At 44.0% G+C, this 20,156-nt stretch overlaps 3 protein-coding genes across 3 annotated transcripts in view; 2 read left to right on the forward strand and 1 right to left on the reverse strand.

Moving 5' to 3' along the window:
- Ppat-Dpck (Bifunctional Phosphopantetheine adenylyltransferase - Dephospho-CoA kinase) overlaps positions 1-17,575 on the forward strand; it is a 35,503-nt gene extending 17,928 nt beyond the window's left edge. The window contains exons 7-9 of the mRNA XM_065442120.2: positions 1,450-1,547; positions 8,890-9,036; positions 15,231-17,575. Of these exons, the coding sequence (XP_065298192.1) occupies positions 1,450-1,547; positions 8,890-9,036; positions 15,231-15,293 (308 nt within the window). The 3' untranslated portion in view covers positions 15,294-17,575. The remainder of the gene's footprint in view (positions 1-1,449; positions 1,548-8,889; positions 9,037-15,230) is intronic.
- Positions 17,576-17,663: 88 nt separating this feature from the next.
- On the reverse strand, positions 17,664-18,719 carry THG (tRNA-histidine guanylyltransferase). Its single transcript, XM_065442144.1, has one exon. The coding sequence runs from the start codon at positions 18,601-18,603 to the stop codon at positions 17,686-17,688; it is 918 nt and encodes a 305-aa protein (XP_065298216.1). The 5' UTR covers positions 18,604-18,719; the 3' UTR covers positions 17,664-17,685.
- A 565-nt stretch (positions 18,720-19,284) lies between these two features.
- The window catches only part of Cul3 (cullin 3), a 47,246-nt gene continuing 46,374 nt past the window's right edge, over positions 19,285-20,156 (forward strand). Inside the window, exon 1 of the mRNA XM_065442154.1 lies at positions 19,285-19,763. Within this exon, the coding sequence (XP_065298226.1) occupies positions 19,710-19,763 (54 nt within the window). The 5' untranslated portion in view covers positions 19,285-19,709. The remainder of the gene's footprint in view (positions 19,764-20,156) is intronic.

Below are 20,156 nucleotides of genomic sequence, written 5' to 3' on the forward strand. Positions count from 1 at the left end.
CTGACAGTGAATCCTCACATCCAATAAGTGCTCTCACATCACCTACAGTTCTCCGGTGGATTAGGTTTATGTTATGTTACGTTATGTTACGTTACACAAAAATGTAACCCTGGAAGCAATTGGTTGAAATTGCAGCCACTGTTTTCTCTCCGCCACAGAAGAAGAATGCTTCATACAACTAACGTGACCTGCTATGTAGTGAATGTGTCAAATAGCACAGAGATGGACGTGTGGTGTCTTTAGTTGGAACCCTACCAAAGAAAATGTAGGTAGCTTGTGTACGTTTATGTACAACAGCGCTGTTGTCATTGATGATAGCGTACATTTCTGAACCACGACACAACTGCTGCTTGGCTCCTAAGGTTGTTGAAAAACTGCGACCTTCCTAACTGTGGCATCAGTGCACTAGGCACTTTGTGTACAGTGTGTGGGACGGCATTCTGTGTGAAAGAAACCTTTAGCTTCACAAAGCTACAAGGTTGTGGGTTCGGTTCCCACCTGTGGCAAGTTGTTTCTTCATCTACTTTAATTTCCATTAATTTATCGTTTCTTTATTTCATTTATTAAGCAAAAGTAATTTCCCCTATGTTGTCCTTGGTGTCAGTGTTTGTTGGCTTCTCATGATATGACTAATAAAAATCAGGCCCCTCGGTTAACCCCCTTTCTTCTCGTTCATTACATAATCAGGCTCTCAAATCCGGCTACATTGATGCCTTCAGGTAGCATATGTGGGTTTATTGACCAGTTGCCTTCACCCAAAAAGATCACGTTCTTGTGACGCCTGCGGCAAAAAGGACGTTCCACGCCCGCTGCCAAGGTCTGAGTGGTGGCGCTGGCTAACACTCCCAGGGGTCTACAAGAACACATAAAATACATAAGAAAGTGGATGGAGAAACAGCGCCGCGGTAGCTCAATTGGTAGAGCATCGCACGCGAAATGCGAAGGTTGTGGGTTCGGTTCCCACCTGCGGCAAGTTGTTTTTTCATGCACTTTAATTTCCATTAATTTATTGTTTCTTTATTTCATTCATTAAGCAAAAGTAATTTCCCCTATGTTGTCCTTGGTGTTGGTGTTTGTTGGCTTCTCATGACAGTACACACAAGGAGGTCATGACTTGCCAGTACATTTGAACGAAGATTCCGATGCACTTGCTGTACTGTCTCCATTTATTACATTTAAAGGGCTCCTCACCAGGTCTGGCCATGTTGAGCTGACAAGCGCAGAGCATACATTGCATGATAACAATCGTGTCTGCAAAGTATTAGATTGCTACGCGCCGCGGAAAGATCTGAAATTTCAATCCGAATGCCGTTTCCCTCTTCACTTGCGGCCGCCTAATGTAGTCAAGAACACTGGCATCAATGGGAAGCGCCGGCCTAACATTTCACTTTACAGATGTATTCACTTTATTATGTTTCTACAATTTAAATGACCATGTTCGCCTCTCAGGTACCAAAGTGGTTGTCTTGGAGTCTGCACTTCTTTTGGAGGCTGGCTGGGAAAGCAAGTTTCACCAGGTGTGGGTGTGCGTCATTCCTGTGGACGAAGTAAGTACTGGAATGAAGCCCCTGTTCATATTTTTAGGGAAGATTGAATACTGAAATTTTCGTGCCAAATAGAATACCATATTTATTTGAATCTAGGTGAGCTTCGGTTCTAGGTTTACCCCCGGAATTCATAACATCAAAAAAATTTTAAAAACATTCCTTGGATGGAAGTCAAACAAAAAAGGGCATTTGGCTGTGAAAAGAACTTGCAACATTACTGAGCTGTTACACTCTTAGAATGCTTGCACTATCAGATTGGCGTTAATTTCATCCCCTGCTTGACTAAACGAGTAGACATGGTAGAAGGCATGTTGAATAGACGGGCACCTGAACTTGTTCCGAGCGACGCCTCAAATGTTTGTGACCTCCCTGTCATAGCCTATATGATCGTCATTGTTATCAGCATTTCCGGTTCTTTTTGTGTCTTGATAAAATCAGCGACTTCTTTTTCCACCACGTGGCATCATCTTTTCTGCGGTCGGCAGCTTCTGGTGGTTGGAGCTAAACTGCATCATTGAACCAAAGCTGACCCCTAACCAGGGTGTCTACCAACCGGGAAAACCGGGAAAACCGGGAATTCTCAGGGAATTTGAACAGTCTGGAAAAACTCAGGGAAAACTCAGGGAATTTGTGCTTCTGTCAGGGAAAATTAGCTGTAACTTTATTGAAAGGGAACGAAAGTCGTGTTAATGCTCGCTCCAGTAACAGAGGAATCGCAATGAATCGTCATTGACGCCATGTCATCGGCACGATGTGTTGCCAGAGTAGTTAACGACCGATTTTCCAGACGCTTTTTCGGACATGCCCGATAATTTGCACGGCTTTGCGGCACCACCACGTACTCCATATAGTAAATATATATTGCCCTGACTGCAGGTCTAAAATGGAATTAATCAAAGCCTCCACCGCCGCCATTTTGATTATCTCGCCGCCTCGAACTGGCGCTATCGCACGCAGATCCGCCGGCAGCCGTAGTTACCACCACGGCAACGTTAGGCCTAGCTGCTTCTACGTTCGCTGTTAAGCTTCTTGCCGTGCAGTGCCGTGTTTTTCATTGAAAGAATTCGCCGCTGTCAGCAATGGCACCAACACCACGTTTGTAATCTTCGCCATTGGCTTCGAAGCTCTCAGAGCACACACAGCGCGTTTCGTAATGCCAGTCTCCGAAAGTCAGCTTCGCCTCATTACAGCAATGTTAGGAGGTGAAGCTTAACAAGCGTGGGAAGGGGCAATTGTCACGGGACACAGTATGTATTCCTTAAATATACGCGCGTGCACCCCCATCTCCTGTCACAGCACGAGCACTGATATGCCTAATAAGCAGTGGCGTAGCTAGGTCGTTTGGCACCCGGGGCCCATAGGTCTTCTGTCACCCCCCTCCCCGGGTGTAGCCGGCAGAAAGAGGGGTGTCTTCAGACGTATATGAAACCTCCCCCCCCCCCCCCTCACTGGCCCCTTGCACCCGGGGCCCACGGCCCCCCGGCCCCCCCTGTTGCTACGCCACTGCTAATAAGTGTACTGGCAGGCCTTAAGAACTTTTGCGGATCTGCCTGTGCCAATTTTAGCCCTTATAGGCAGTTAGAGACATGCATTCATTTTTTTTGGACTGCCCGATTTTTCGGATGTTTTTGCGGCCCCTAGGGAGTCCGAAATTTCGGACGTTGACTGTGCAACTGACCAAGAGGATGCTTCAAATGATCCATAGGGTGAACGTGTGGCAGAAGGAGGATGAGAACAGGAAGGACCGACGTCCTGAGGAATTAGCGGGAAATTAGGCATGCCGCCACCTCTTTGAAGGAGCTTGAGCTCAAAAAACAAAGCGTTGGCTGATGCCGAGATGCAGGTGTCCCTCATTTAAACCAAAATAAGCTATTTAAAGCAGTGAAACCCTACACTGAGATGTTTTGTACGGGCTGAGAGTATGTCATTGTCAGGACCGTTCAGATTGACTTCCCAGCTGCTGAGAGAGAATCTTAGTTGTGACAAAGTTCAGGCCTCATACCGATGAGCTTGCTATCAGTTGATAGAAATAGCTCATATTAAAAAAATATTTACTTATGTATTCATCTCCTTACATTCGTATTTGTAAATGTTTGACCCAATTTGCAATGGGTTTTATCATTTTTTCACTGTGCATTTTACTAACACCTTCCTTCTGTTTTCTTTTTAAATAAAATAGATATTAATCCTTACTATTCAAACTGGATTAAGTCATTTTTTTGTTTCAACATGCTTACTAGAGAGTGACAGTATTGGGCAACATGGTGTCAGCCTGTCTTGACATAAAACAAAGTTCTGGCTCATTCAGGGAATTTACCAAAAGTGCTCAGGGAAAACCTGGAAAACTCAGGGAATTTGGAAATGTCAGCTTGGTAGACACCCTGCCTAACTTTCGTATATTATTTTTTAAGGAAAGTTATCAGCCCATATTCAACTAAATGTGGTATTATTGAAGGCTACCTCATTTGTAACGAGACATATAATAGAGGAGACTTGTGTACAGCCAGACACCTCTACAATGAAATGACATGTAAAACCACGGCTGCTAGATATATAATAATAATAATAAAAAAAAAAGCAGCCTGTCGCGTGCATCGAAAACACTGTCATCTGCCGCAGTGCTACCAGTCGGAGACTGTTGTCTGGGATCGGCATAGAAAATGCATGAGGAACATGCTTCAAACACCATTGCCTGTAGAAACTGACATATCCCGTCCCTGAGAGCTAGCGCCATTCGGCCCAGCCAAGCAGCTGAAAATGCAACTACGGCTGAGACATTCGCTCCCAGTGCAGCCCGCCTAACGTGGAATGCCGCACCATTTTTATGTAGCGGCCGTGGTATAACGAAGGAGTGATTATGTGCCTGTTGATTGCATCCCGACTTTCGTATGTACAGTGAAACCTCGTTAAACCGTAGTCGGCCGGAGCTCGGAAAAAGTACGTACTAAACAGTAGTACTGTTTAAGCGAAATAGCATGAGATCGCCCACTTATCTGTCGAAAACGGAACTCAGAGAGAGTGCGATGAAAGGGGAAAAACATGCAGTATTTATTCACTTCGCGGGACGTAAATGTTATTTTCGTTTGATATCGCGGCGGCCTAGCACGACGACAGCGGCCTCAAACTTACTGAAGCTGCGTGCCAGCTTCTCAGCCAGCCCCCCTCCTCTCGGCAAACACTCGTACGGCAGATTCCTCGTTGGCGTTACGTATTCTCCGTGCACGCGCGCAGTAGTGCTGCATAAGTCCCGGGGCGCCTTTTTCATTGCCGGGTGCCGGAGTTCGGAAAACTTTTCGTTTGGAATAGTTACGTTATCGCGCCCCTGTTCTCCTTGCGACGATCGCATTCATGAGGCTGACGTAACGCGCAGCTTCTGCCACTGTCGGGCCTGAATAGCCCGTGCTGTCGCTTTCCGTGTCGTCCTCATCACTGTCGCTAGTTGACACTTCGGAAACAACAGCGGCAACGATGGTGAAAAGTCGAACCTCGTAGCCGACATCTCTTCGCGGTCGCAGCAGCGCTGCCGAGCAACTTCGCATTCCAAATGCCACACACTATAGTCAACAGCAGATCCATATCGCGGGTCAGCGCCGACTTCTTCGTGTCACGTTCGGTAGCACGGACGATGTCTAATTTTTCTTCTATGCTGAGCACGGTCTTCGGCATGACCCGAGTCCTCGCTTGCACGACGCCACAACGCTCTCCGGGACGGCGTCCATGCGGCGTCGAAATGATGTTGATGTTGATGCGGCTTCACGTGCAAACGCACAGGGCGCTTGGAGGCCGTTGTACCGATCTCTGAGGCTTGTTGTTCTGCCGGGCCGCCCGATGGAGACGACGCACCGCCGTGTTCGCGCGACAAAAAGTGGAAACACTACGTTTTAACCGATGCGTACGCAATAAGCTGGTACGGTTTATGCGGATACAAAATACATTATGTTCAATGGCCGCTGAGTTGGGGAATTGACTTTACTACTTTTAAACCGAAACTACTGTTTAAGCGGGTACGGTTTAACGAGGTTTTACTGTATTGTGAACACTCTACAACGAAGACCGCTACGACGAATTTGCCTGTACAGTTAAACCTCGATATAACGAACTTCAACCTAACGAAATTTCGCTTCTCCCGCAAAGGAATGCTGGAACAGTAAATGGAAACTTACGCGGACGCAGGTGGTCAAATAATTGAATTGCAAGCTGCTGCTTGCAAACGCACCTCTCAAATCGTGTGCGGCCGATAAGAGCAACCCCCAAGTGGAGGCGCATCATCTTCCATATAAAGTCCAAGTGCGACAAGATCCTATCGCGCCCCACGCGCTTTGTGCTTTAGGTGTGAGTGAAAGTGTGTGAGGATGAGACAAGAAAGATGGTAGCTTCATGAGTGCTGCGGTCCCATGCGAGCAGAGGGAAACGGGGAGGGGAGCGAGCTCGCGGTAATGCGATCAAGCACGCGTGAGGGGTGTGGAGGGAGGGGTAAGTTTCCGTGCTCGCGATTTCTGGCACACGTGCGTTTCGGTCATGGCTGCACACGGGGAAAGAGTGGGCGTGCCGAGACGGTGGGGCATCATGTAAGCTGTCTTCCCACGTGTTTAGTATTAGAAGTTGCGTAATCTTGAGTTTCGGTGGCTCGTTGGAGCGATAGGCAGACGAAGCATTCACTTCCTGCTGCCGGCGCTTTTCGTGAAAGCTTTGTCCCAGTGCGGGCGACGCTATCAGCCACGGGGCTGGAGTGCATGCGAAAGCGTGGCTGGCTTCGCTTAATTCGTACCGCAGACCTGAAGGTGTCGTCGACGTTGCATGAAACGGCATCATTTGTCGCCGACTTCCAATTTCATCAAAATGAATTGCAAATGAATTGCCTGATAATTCGGAAAATTCTGCTGGCCCTTTGCATGGAAGAAAAATCGGATCGGCAACTGTACTTATTTGCAGAAAGGGTCGAATTTCAATCAACGAAATTTCTATATAACAAAACAAATCGCTGATTTTACCTACTTGGTTATGTCAAGGTTTAACTGTACAACAAAGAAATTCAGGCGTCTCTGATGGCCAATTTGTTTTCTTTACGACGACTGCCATGTAGCGGTAATGCCACTGCCCTCCGCAGACAGCACTGAGCTGTGCTCTGTGCTAGCACTAATGGCAGTATTAACGAAGCACTTGAAGAGCATGCCATTGTCAACAAACGCAAGTCATGGTGCACTGCTTCAGAAGTTGCCCCTTTTGTATGCTGGTTGTTACACAGCAGTGGGTGCGACAGCTGACGAATACATTTCATGCTATTGAATTGACGATGCAATCATAACTGGCAACAGATGATATCTTCAAAGCCATCTAGAGCCACAAAAGACACAAACATCAACTGAGGCAGCAGTAAGAAGAGCCTGTAAACGAACCAAAAACTTTGACGGCAATGCAGGCATTACCAAGATTTGATTTGATGATGTACAGCTTTACTTTTTGTCGCTCCCATGTTTCGCCACAGACGATGCCACACTTTGGTGCAGTAAGGTTGGCTGCTTTCACACATTCTCTCGGATGAAATGTAAACAAAAAATTAGCAACTCATTTTCTAAATCATTTAAATAAAGGTTTTCCTGTTGCTAAACGTACCTAGCCTGCTTGTACGGTATTCCATCTTTAGAACGAAGTGACCTGTATGACAAAGGCTTTTGGAGGTTATGGAGGTGTAACTTATGGTACATTCATCTGGTTGCTTTTGAATACTCTTGCCGAACAATTTACATTCTGCCGGCGAAAATTAGGCACTCGGAACACGTTCATGCAGTTCATTCAGAGCGCACAGAGGCACTATCCTCCTCAAGCTGAGCGCCCAGTTGAGATCCAACTGAATTCCGATCGTGTGGCTCTACTGACTGCTTCAAAAGCAGTGGAACGTTTGGCTTGTGCATGCTTTCTTTGGCACCAGCATCAAGAGGTCTCCGCATCCCAGCAAACTGAGTCTGAGTGCAGTAGGGATCAGTTGAATGTACCATGTCCCTTCAATAGATCTGAGCTCTGTACACACGCATTTAGCATTACTTGCTAGCACTGCTCTGAACTGTGGTGGCAAACACGAAAGTTGCTGCGAAGCTAATGAATGGTATTTTATCATTTCTTACATTTTCCTTTATCATGAGCAAAATCATAACATTAGTGTCCAGCCCTGCGATTTGAAAAGAAATGATTCCACTACACCTTTTTTGGCTTGAGTGATGAATTATTTCTAGTTGCTGATCTACCAAGCTTCTAAGTTCCACCCACCTTTGTTGAGTATTTTTAAACCCGCCGTGGTGAAGCAGTGGCTATGGCATTCTGCTGCTGATCACAAGCAGGTTTCATTCGTGACTGTGGTGGCTGCCTTCTGATGATGTCAAAATGCAAAAGCACTAGGCTACTTGGATAGATGTAGATGCATGTCAAGTACCCCAGGTGTTCCAAATTAATCCAGAACCTTCCCCCTTTACTTCTATGGCATTTTCATAGCTCGTGTGTTGAATTGGAATATAAAACCCTATAATTTTATTTGAGTACTTCTGTGGAACCTCTCGTGGGCAATAGCAGCTGGTCAGAAAAATTTGGCATTATGTTTGGTACAGCACTATGGCATGAGAAGTTGCAAGAATAGTCTACACTCTCCTGAAAAAAAAAAAAAGAATGCAGATCCCACGCACCATGGGAATCAATGTAAGCGAAGCTTTCTGTGTAGTTTGCTTTGATTGATGATAATTAAGCGGTGATGTTGACAGCAAATGTTTAATTTCTTCAATATTTTGTCCAACACGAGAGTGGTGAGTTGAGGTTAAACGTTACCTTTTGTGTACCACTGCTGCTTGCGTAGTACGCAGAACACACAGGAAGAGGTGTTTGCTTGAGGCCCCCCTTGTATGGGAACTGCCTCTTTTGCACAATCCTCTCTACAGTTCTATCTACGTCCCCTCTTGGACTCGTACGTTAGTAGAATGGGGAGCACTGCGGTTTCTGCAATGCGCTTGAGGGGGGTGATAGATAATCACAGCTGTCAAGAAGCTAACATGGCGACGCCCAGGGAGCTCCAGAGGGCATTGTGCACATTCAATGTGGTGGGGTCCAAATTGAGTTTCTAGCGTCGCCTTTCCTCTCTGAGTAGCTCCTGTCATGCATACTCACACTCTGAACCACCCCCTGATGCAGTGTGCCAGACGGCAACCGCCATGGCAGCAGCAGCAGCAGCAGCAGTGGGAAAGTTGAAGGAAGAGGCAAAGAAAGATTTGCTTTAAAAAGAAAGCGCATTGTTGATTGGGCAAGGGGTTTTGAAATGCGGCACCACACTTCTGGCAATTTCTCTCTCTGTCTAAAACAGGCGCTGAAGCGAGTGATGGCCAGGGACAACCTGGAGAAAGACCAAGCACTGCGCCGAGTCCAAGCCCAGATGTCTAACAAGGAACGTGTGGACAAGGCTAATGTCATCTTCTGCTCCCTTTGGGATTATGCCACAACAGAACGACAGGTATGAATGTAAAAAGTGAATGTAGGCAGATTACTGCTTGCTGATAGTTTCGTGTTTTTTTGATCGCAAAGTTATTTCTTACACATTTTACAATTGCTGCTGCTAATAATTCAATCCTTTGACTTCTCCATCCCCAACTCCTGCACCCAGCATCTTGTACCCTGCCGTAATACTTCCCTCCCCTTCGTTGCGTGGCATAAGGTAATTTTTTAATAAAGTTAACCCTTTCCCTACCGTGGGAAAAATGGGTTTTTGTAGGTTACACCATATTTTTTTTTATGAAGCAGCTACTGCACTCAATATATTATGTAACACATAAAGAAAAAGCAGAATGAATACACTTCATGCACAAAGGCTTTATTAATGAGATATATGTTATAAAAAAGGTATAAATTGCCAGAATCAAGGTTGTGGGATAAAATTGAACAAAGTTTGTAAAGACATGCATGCATCTACAAGAATTATGAGATATACAAGAAGTATTGCCATCTAATAGGCACTATCTCCAAAAAAACACAAATTTTTCATTGAACAGTTCTCCCTCTACAAAAATTTAGCTGCAAGCACTACAGTTGGGCATGCCGTGCGGCAAAGCAGTTTCTCAGTGGAAAACATTGTAGAGTGTTGCATGTCTTGCAGTGAACTCTTGTTTTCTGCGTGGTTTTCCTGTCGTAGCATTTCTAGCAGTTTCGATAAGTCTCCATCTTGGCAGGCTCTCAAGCACTCCAAACAACAACAAAGACGGGCCGAAGCAAGAGGTGAAACTGAATGGGCTGTGGCCGCCGATGTTCCGTGCTGGTTTGCGTTGTTATCGCTCTTGGAGTCAGTCCAGTGAAAAAGCAGCTACCTAAAACTCGCTGCTGCTCGATCCATTGATAAAATCAGTCGCATATGCAGCGGAATCACTAGATCTGCAATCTTTTGAAGCGCATGCGCGGCGGTTCCGGAGGCGGCCATTTTTGCTTTCTACTTTGAAGTTCGCAAAACTTCAGAGTGTGTTTAAAAGTCACCTCCAAGCGGGAAAAAAGCTAACTGCTTAAGAAACAAGCATAGAGTTCTCCTTCAATTCCAATGGCGTGAGCAGTGCAGAAGGTCTCAAAAGCGGCGTTTCAAACCATCGATATCGGGCTAACAATGCCTTATGGGTGTGGTAGGGAAAAGAAAATCTCTGCTCTCAACTTTAGTTGCCATTCCACCTGCTAAAAACTACAATTACTGACCATTTTGTCCCTGCCGTGGTGGCTCAGTGGGTGTGGCATCGTGCTGCTGAGTATGAGGTTGTAGGTGCTATTCCTGGCCATGGTGGCTACATTCTTATAGGGGCAGAATGCAGCGACACTCTTGCTTTGGCTGAAGATTAAAGGACCTCAGGTGGTCAAATATAACCTAAAGCCCTTCACTATTGCGACCCTCATCTCTAGGGTCCTTTGTTTCCAGGTTTTATATTTTTCAAACTTTAGGGGGGTAAAAATCGGGGGCTATTTTCGAATATGAAAACTGGGGAGAAATCGGGAGTTTTGTTGTCTTGGAAGAGTTTGGAATTTTCTAGTACCTTTTGCAAGCTATTCACACAAGCTATTCATACAGGCAATGGTCTTCTTTTGGACATAAAAGTTCTATTTGAACAAAACAGATCCCTCACAGGAACATGCAATGGCAAAGAGAGCTGCTCGCAAATCATCTGATGAACTCACCTCTACAAATCCTCATTGCCATGCATCATTATTACATTTAAAAGAAACAATATTAACAGAAGGTTGAAGTAAGAACGGGTTTGTTGATCCCTTTCTTTACTTTGTTCTCTGCACTTTAATAGAAAAGTAGAGCACAAAAAACAGTGCGCGCAGGCATGCTTCGCAAGAGGTGTGATGTTTTTCCTAATCTTGCAAGCCCTTGCTGGCATAAATTATCATATGCATTGGGAGCACTTATGTTGTCTCTGTGAGCACTTCTGCCATACTGCACGAGCTTCCTGACATCGGCCCAATGTGGTGATTGCATACAGCACCCAAACGCAGCCATGTCCACTGGGGTGCCTGTGCTGATACAATGTTCATCCAGGTTGACAAGACCGATCAAAGCGGTAATGGTATGCGGACATGGGGAATGGGAACCAAAGCGGCGCATATTTTGGTAAATGCGAAATCATGTTCATGTGCGAAGACAGGGACAATTAGCCTCCGAAAGGCACGTTAGATCATATTGGATATAGATTGACAAACTTAATGCCACTTCAGTATCTCTGGAATTCAAAATCTCTGGCTGCAGTGGTGTCATGCAAGTGATGTGAAGCAAAATAAGTTTACACGTATGGCTGATGTATGGTAAGAGCTCGCTGTACAAATTCCAAATGAAGCCATAGGTGGTTTGGGGCGAAGACCACTTTCACTTTTCTTCCCGGTGTTTTCCCCCTAATGTTAAAAAAGATTCTGCCAAATATTTTTTCCTTTTGTCGATTGTGCATATCCTTGATGTGTTTTGCGAATTTGGATAGAAAATAAACTTTTTTTTTTCCGACTATACATATGTGCCATCATAAAAGGGTTAAATTGTGAACCTCATTGGTATTTATTAAACATTTGATTCTTCAGCTCCAGAGGGGAAAAAGCATTCGCGGACATTCTGTTGATAAAAAAAAATATATTTTCTGGATCTTCATACACTAAAAGTGAGCTGTTTTCAGTGCTGGCATGTTAATTTGGAGTTTCTTTTAATAAGATTATCTTGCGCTTTTGTTATGCAATGCTAGAAGACTCCCGAATGTGTGCAGCACTGTGTTTTCTAGCACAAGATTTGAAAGCAAATAAAGATTGTGATAAGCTTTATGATATTTGATTTCACAATTGGCTTTTTTTTTCTTCATTCAGTTAGCTTTAGATGCAAAATCTGCTATTGGGTATTTGCATACCTTAAAACTAAATATCATAATCAGGCATGTTAGGCTACAGTTATTGGTTGAAAATTTTCCTAGGGCAGCCTGTAAAATCAGGGTGTATACTAAGTTGACATTTCCAAATTTCCTGAGTGATGCAGAACTAAGTTTTATGTCAATATGGGCTGAAACCATATCGCCTGATGCTGTCACTCTCTAGTAAGCATATGAAATTAAAAAAAAAAAAACACGACGTAATCCAATTTGAATACTAAGGTGTAGTGTTTTTGCATAACGTAGTGTTTACGTTATGCAAAAAGAAAATAGAAGGGAGGGGTTAGTATAATGCACAGCAAATAAAATGTCTTCAAAAAAAAATTGGAAATTCAGTCGGACATTTTCAAATACGAATAAAAAGGAGTTGCATACCAAAGCAAATATTTTCGAATATGAGCTATTTCTGTCAACTGATAACAAGCTCAGTGGTACGAGGCCCAAACTTTGTCGCAATTGAGATTCTCTCTCAACAGCTTGTCAGTCAGCCTCAACTGTCCTGACATACTCTCAGTCTGTGCATGACGCCTCAGTGTAGTTTTACTGCTTTAGAGAGTTTATCTTGGTTTGAATGAGGGACACCTGCATCTCGGCATCAGCCAATGCTTTGTTTTTTGAGCTCAAGCTCCTTCAAAACGGCAGCAGCATGCTTGCTTTCCCGTTCATTCCTCAATGCGTAGGTCCTTTCTGTTCTTGTTCTCCTTCCACCACTCGTTCGCCCCATGGACCATTTGAAACATCTTCTTGGTCACTTGCACAGTCCAGATCCGATTCTTTGAACTTCCTAAGGGCCTCCAAAACAACCGAAAAATCTTCCAGTTCGAAAAAATAAATGCATGTCATTTACTGTCCTTAAGGGCTCAAACCATCACAAGCACATTCGAAAATGCTCTGAAGGCCTGTCAGTACATGTATTAGGCATATCAGTGCTTGTCTGTGACAGGAGATACCGGGTGCACGTGTGTATAATTAAGGAATACATACTGTGTCCCGTGGCAATAGCCCCTTCCTACGATTGTCATGCTTCACTGCAATACTTTTGCGTATGCTTCACCAAGTAACATTTCTGTACAGAGGTGAAGCTGACTTTCGGGAACCGGCATTATGCAAGACATGCTTTCCAAGCTTCTAAGCCAATCGCAAGGACAACAAAGGCGGAGTCAGTGCCATTGCTGACAGCAGCGAATTTTTTCAATGAAAAACATGGCACCCAACGACAAGAAGCTTAATAGTGAACATCGAAGTAGCTAGGTCTAGCGTTGCCGCAGTGGTGGCTACGGCTGCCAGCGAATGTGCATGTGAGAGCGCTGGTTCAAGGCGGCGAGGTAATCAAAATGGAAGCGGTGGTGGCTTTGATTAATGCCGTTTTGGACCTGCGGTTACGGCAAAGAGTCCGGAAAATTGTACGGCGAAGGGTTCTTGAGTCCGAAATTTCAGACGTTCTGATACATTGACTCTATGGGGTACATGGTGGTGGCGCGAAGCTGTCCATATTATCGGGCATCCGGAAAGTCAGTCGTTGACTGTACACTGGCAACTCCTCCAGCCGACGACAAGGTGTCAAAGGAGATTCATTACGATTCCCATCTGTTACTCGAGCCAGCATTACCGCAACTTTCGACCCTTTCAATGAAATTACAGCTAATCTTCCCTGATAGAGGCACAAATTCCCTGAGTTTTTCTAGACTACTCAAAATCCCTGAGAATTCCCAGTTTTCCTGGTTGGTAGACATATTGAAAATACGCGTTTTCGACGGGAGACGGCGTGTGTTCAATGCATTCACTGTCTCCTTAGCTCTGCTGAGACAGCCGGTTGCACTAAAGGGGTCACTGTTGGGGTCACCATAGGGGTCAGGTGCGTGTGTGCTGACTAGTCAAGTATGAATTACACAACAAAGGGCAATCTTATGATCAAAATATCAAAAGCTTTGGCCCATAAAAATGCATGCGCACCGGCTGTGACCTTTGGTAGGGATCTAATGAACCAAAAAATTGAATTAATAGAAGTCTAATGTCACAGCTACTGCAGCTTCTACAGCAGCAGCCTCCATGTAGATTGGATTGGATTATAGCAATTTCCGATATAAGTGCAAATAGCTTGTCTTTGTTGCAATTTTTGTTTTATACTCGATTCTAACGTACATGTTATGTTGTATTGACTTTTTCCAGAAGGCATGTTTTAGTTTGAGTAAATATGGTTTGCTTCACACATACACAGGAATTAAGGAAAGCCCCAATATAGTTTCAGAGGCATTGCAAAAGGTGTTGTAGAAGCCAGGTGTCATTCTAGGGCCCATTTTTATGTGGGCACTGACGATGTCATCCGTGCTGCTGTTGCCATCAGTGGACTTGTTGCTCGCTGTGGCTTAACGCAACAATACTGCTGCTTTCAGTGACTGAAATGGCATTTGTTGTCACTGCCTGTTTGGGCATATAGAAGTGATTGAAGATTTTACTTGATATGATGTGCTCTTGGGTTTGAGCAAGATGCCTGGGATAGAAAAGGGCTTGCTGTTGCTCTTTTGTAGCCTTTATAGGCCTCAGTTAGGAATCACAGAGGAGTGTTTGGCTGTAGAAAGAAGAAAACTACATTTATTGATGGCTCTACGTATGTGGAGTAGGTGCTTCCTAAGGTGGTGAAGTGGCAGTGAAGAGGTGTCCTGTAAGCAGAAGCACTTCTGAGTGGCATAACATAGATTCCTGGGTTTGTTCTCAGCTTTCTTTTATTGTTGCATTGCTGGAAACATAGCCACCATGCAGAAATGTTCGTATGCAGAAATGTTGTGTACAGGCATTGAAGTATCAAGATGGGACAAGCTTGTTTAGTTCGGCACGCGTAAGGAACAAGGCATCCTTTTCCTTGGACTTATTTCTGGCTGAATGGAAGCCCTGACAGCTCAGCAGGAGTGCTATCCACAGCACATTGGAAATTACTGCTGAAAGACAAATTATCAGTAGCAAAGTAAAGGAAGCCCGTGCGATCACAAAACCTCTTCAATAGCTATGTTCACCACTCAAATTTTCAGAAATGAAAATTGTAAATGTAGTGCTTTTACTCCCCATTGATTTTGTGATATAGTATGTGTAAGATTATGTTGGTGCACTAAATGTGCATCAGAAAATTCAATTTTTATTTATTTTGTGACGGCAGGCCCCGAGCTGCTGGCGCTATTTCAAACTTATGCAGAACAAACTGAATGGAGTGCTAATTGTTGGTGAAGCACAGTTTTGTATCTGTAGTTCAGTATTTGTTTTTGTTTAATTTCAGGTGGCAAAAGCATGGAATGAACTTCAAGCATTCTTAGGCAAGGAGAAGACATCAGCTCTGTAATCACTGTTTCTGTACAGAAACATTTCTTCGGTCTCATCTACGGCGTTTATGTGGGTAGTGCTGTACGCATGCATTCGGGTCAGCATGGACTTTCATTGAGGCAATCACTGGACTAACTTTATAAATGGAGGAGATTCTCTCTGTTCATGAAGAGGTGCATGAACCTGTGATACTGGCACCACAACTTAGAGACGTCAGAGGCAGCTGCCCTCTAATAATTATATTTCCGATTCCTGTACGATTCAGGATATGCAAAATATAAGCAATTAAAGTGTGTATATATATATATATATATACATTTATTTTTTCTTAGGTATATGCTTAGACTCATTTCATAAGCATTATGTACAAAGAGCAAGAACATTGGTAACATTTTTTAGGTAGTGCTGTTGCATGGTCAGACAAGTTGCTGCTTGGATGCCGCAAGCATAGAGCTATGCTTTTTAAGGTGTTAGCGAATTTTGCTTTTTGTGCGTTGAATACAGGGAGCGTTGTCTGGCTCATGTTGCCATATCTGTGAAATAAGCTAGCATGGGCCACAAGATCATTCTTCTTTGCACAGCACCACGCATTCAGGAGCCAATGTGTACCATCTTGTACTGTGATCAGACTTGTGATGAGGACTGGTAGAAATGAGACTACTGCAGGTATCGAGACATGTATTTTACAGGGGGAAGTATTTCATGTCTGCTATGTTTTTGCATCACGCTTTTATTGCTCACCTAATTGCACACTAATATGGTGCAGCCAATGCATCTGTAAGTGGTCACACATAACCTGCCAGGAGATATTCAGTGTCTCATTTGTGACATTCCTTGCTTGCATTTATGGCAAGGATAGCCAAAATTTTTGAGGCTTTTAATCAATTTTTTTTTTGCAAAGATTATGCGGACACATCTCCATTGCAGTCCATGATAAAAATCTTCTATAAGTAAGGTTAACATCTGCAAGCAGGAAGTTTTATGTAGTGCAAGTGTGAATAAAATAGCCATTACAATTTTGCATGTTCTACTAAGGTACATCTAAAAGGTGTAAATTTTATGTTAATGGCAAAGTGTTTTCTGAACACCTTTCAGTAAATGCGCAATGTTTCAAAGAATAACACGTGCCAGATGAGTTATGTGGATATATATTTCAGCATGTACATTGTCAAACAGGCTGTGCAAGTCACCGTTACTATAGTTTCTCCTGCGAATATTCCGCTGGAGCGGCAATTGAATGGCGCCACAGTCCAGTAGATATCTTTAAATACACCAAGGATTCATTAAGAAAAATGCAATTTGTGACCTGTTGACAAGTTTTGTCTGCCAAATGTGTGAAAAAGATCTGCTAAATTTAGCCAGTAACCTGCTAAAATGGCAACACTGTTTTGAATAATATGTGCTGACAATGTTTTTAGCAGTTGTGAATGAGCAAACTTGGCAGCTTTAGCTATTTCATCAGCTCCCAAGTATCTAATGTATGTTTGTGGTTCTGGGTGTACAACTATCCTTGGCATTTTTCTAGGATTCTACAGATTTAGCATATTACTGAAGTGCAAGGTAGCCTTGTTGGTTTTGTGCCGGAAAACCTGACCTAGCTAATTTCTTTAATATGCAGAGAGCACCAGGCAAAGGCTGTGATATGGCACGCACAATCACATGTCATTATGCAGCAGAAGAAAATAATTGGAACATGAGAAATGTAGTGCAAGCTTATTACAAGGTAGAGCCTGGTTGCTAATACTGAGAATGCGATTCAGTGACACCTTGTTGCAAACAGACTGGAGTCAGAATTTGTTTGGTGTTGTCCACAGGCATTAAGTTAGCATTGACAAGGGCAAGAATCCAAAAATTTGTTCTCCAATTTATGATGACACCACTTATGCTCATGGGATCCCTAAAATCTAATAAATAAGCAATCAAGGTGATGTCTATGTGTTTACAGTCCTTAACAGGTGGAAAGCCAGAGTTCAAGCTTGTGAACTTCACTGTATTATGAGAGCTGTTTGCTTCACTTTGGGAGACAAGTGTGATTAGAGCAATTTTGGCAATGGTTACCTTAATCTATGCGAGCACCACATTATGTATAAAAAAACTGCACACTTACCGTGTGATTTATGGCTTGCACTTCACACATTCTTGTTTGGCACAAGTGTAGGCAATTACTGTGTCAGCAAGGTGCTCGAATTTGCAGACATGTTTTGTGCAATATTTTTTTTTTTGTGGCTTCGCGCGCATGTCATTACTTTGGGAAAATAGGTGAATTATAACCTGAAATAAAGACATCTTTTGGGCATGGAACTTCTTGTCAAGAGCCTTATTCCATGTAACACGCACTGTACCCGCAATAGGCTCATCGGTGATCCATTCACTATCTGCTTGCGAGAAAAACGTGGTATTAAAAACTCAATTTATTCCGCCAATAAATGGGGGTACTTACTCCAGAAGTTCTTTTGAATTATATCAACGTTTAGTGGTGTTATTCTATACACTTTGGCCTGCTTGCGGTTCTTTAATGTTTTCGAACCGTCTCCTGACAACTCCTCGTCCGTGGCCTCGCGAATGACTACGGTGCCCTTGCGATATAACGCTGGAAGGTTGTTGTAGTTGGTCTGAAACTCCTGGAAGAGTATCTCATTTTTGTCGGACGAGACAGTGCCTCGCAACCTTTCTTCAGCCTGCCTAGTAGTGAGGCCTCCTTCCTGCACGAGTGCCCAGAAGACAGTGTTGTAGAGGTTGTTGATGTGGCAGTCGGCCTGCCGCCAGCTTAGATAGTCCATAAGATTTGTGTCGCTCGGGTACAAAACAACTCTACCATCAAACGACGGCGGGTACTGAATGGGGCTCGAGAAAAACGAGGGCCAGTAGAACAGGTACGAAGACGTGAACAAACTGCAGACGTTTGTCATGATTTTGCTTGCCCTACGGTTGTAGAGCTCGGCGTTCTTTTTGAACACAAAACTGTACTCGTCGCTCTGTCCGTACGCTATACAGATCTCGCCGAACTCCTCCATGACGCGCTCCGCACAGCGCGTCATCAAGTCAAGCGCGCGCTTGTCGTTGGGTTTCTCGAAGCCATGTACGTCCGAAAACTTGTGGAACGCCTTCCCGTCAATTCGCGTGACAATCCAACAGTTTGGCAAGCACTTGTCGTCGGCTTCGAATTGACGGACGTATTCAAATTTACTTTTAGCCATTTTGCCAACGTTGCTACAGGAGAACGGTGCGGCGGGCGGAAAGTCAGTTTGGAGCAACGCACGCCGTCGGCAAGACGATGTCCGAACCTTTCTGAGAGCTAGAACACACAATGACTGCGCAAAATGGGGCATATCACAAAACTAACTCATTCCTCCCGATTGCACACGCAAAACAGTGAAGTAAGCACACAGAGCACATGTACAAACGCCACGTACAATGAAACGATTAAACCTTGCGCAACACCGGAAAAGCACTGAAACAAACGAATGGATGGATGTTATGAGCGTCCCCTTTGGAACGGGGCGGTGGCTTGCGCCACCAAGCTCTTGCTACTATGCTGTCTAATATCCTACCTAGGTTAACCAATGAAAAAAAAAAACACTATGAACTACCACGTCCAAATTTTCTGATACCCTATTGCGAACTGTGCTTTTGTACGTCTCCGTCCTTTGTCGTTTCCTTACTTTTCTTCCACCAATCCTCCAATCGCCTCTTACTGATGTTGTGTGAAACCCGGAAGTTGTGAGGCGCCATCTATGTAACGTCGGTGCGTAATATACTTTCGGAATGTTTTCGAAAAAGGGCAAATAGTTTCTAGATAAAGCTTTTGCTGCCGAAAGTTTGTCAGCTGTACTATTTGTCAAGTGAAATATATATATGTATAATATTCACACCTTTCTAGAAAAATAATTTTGACTAAGAAAATATCGGAATTTATCACTGTTTAAACGACTAATGCGGGCTAAATAAAAATTATGCTTGGTATAAGAATAAATCTAGCTTCGTAAACAGATGTACTTTTAAGAATTGAGGTAAATCAACTGCAGTCGAAGTGCATTAGTTGACATCTGAGGAACTTTTTCTAGCGCGGCATAGAGCAGCTGAATAATCTGCTCAGACACGCAAACCTGCGTCTCGATCGTCACGTTGATGTAAAATTCCTCGAGTTCGGCATTGCGTGGAAACCCCTGGGTTCCAATGGAAGCGTCCTAATCTTTTATATGTGTATAGTGGTTACTGCAACTTTTTTTTTACTGCGCTAGTTTTTGCTGAACTGCAAAGCATAAGTGCAAGTTCAAAGTCGGTCATGGCAGTGGCTACAGTGCGCGAGTGCTAAGCCTGTCAGAACAGTTGTTTACTGATGTCGGTGGCTGGGAACTTCGCTAGAACGGTCGCCTAGAGCTTTCTCCGTGGATGCGTGCGCTCGTCTGAGTTCTTGCCGTGTCCTGAACGCACAATGAGCTTGAAGCCCGGCAAGAAGGATACCAAAATGCGTATCCGAGCATTTCCTGTGAGTGTCTCGAAACCTTTTACTTCAGTCACTTCTAAGCCTAATGCGCTTTCATAAAGTCTTTTTTTTTTTTTTAGCGGCTGAGAAAACTGAAACGTGAATTGTAATTGCCACGTAACGCACTTAATACGCCGAGGCTGTGCTGTGGGTTTCATTAGAAGTGATTCTTCGGAAGCTGTGATATTGAAGTTTTGTGTCTAGCCCGGTGTGGTTAACTAGTGCTGCTCTATGTTGTTTATTACATACTTTGTTTTTCTAGATGTAAACAATGTGTGCAGCCAATTTTTGTAGAGACACACCCCCACGATATTATGCTGACTTCATGACACTTCGATCAAGGCTAAGCTTGCACTGAATACGACAGTTTTCTTGATCTGAATGACTTGCCCCGCG

The sequence above is a fragment of the Dermacentor albipictus genome, chromosome 1, assembly GCF_038994185.2.
Source record: "Dermacentor albipictus isolate Rhodes 1998 colony chromosome 1, USDA_Dalb.pri_finalv2, whole genome shotgun sequence".
NCBI classification, from domain to species: domain Eukaryota; kingdom Metazoa; phylum Arthropoda; class Arachnida; order Ixodida; family Ixodidae; genus Dermacentor; species Dermacentor albipictus.

Bases quoted from the DNA above. Each gene is read 5' to 3' on its own strand.
- THG (XM_065442144.1), bottom strand. From the start codon at position 18,603: ATGCCCCATTTTGCGCAGTCATTGTGTGTTCTAGCTCTCAGAAAGGTT.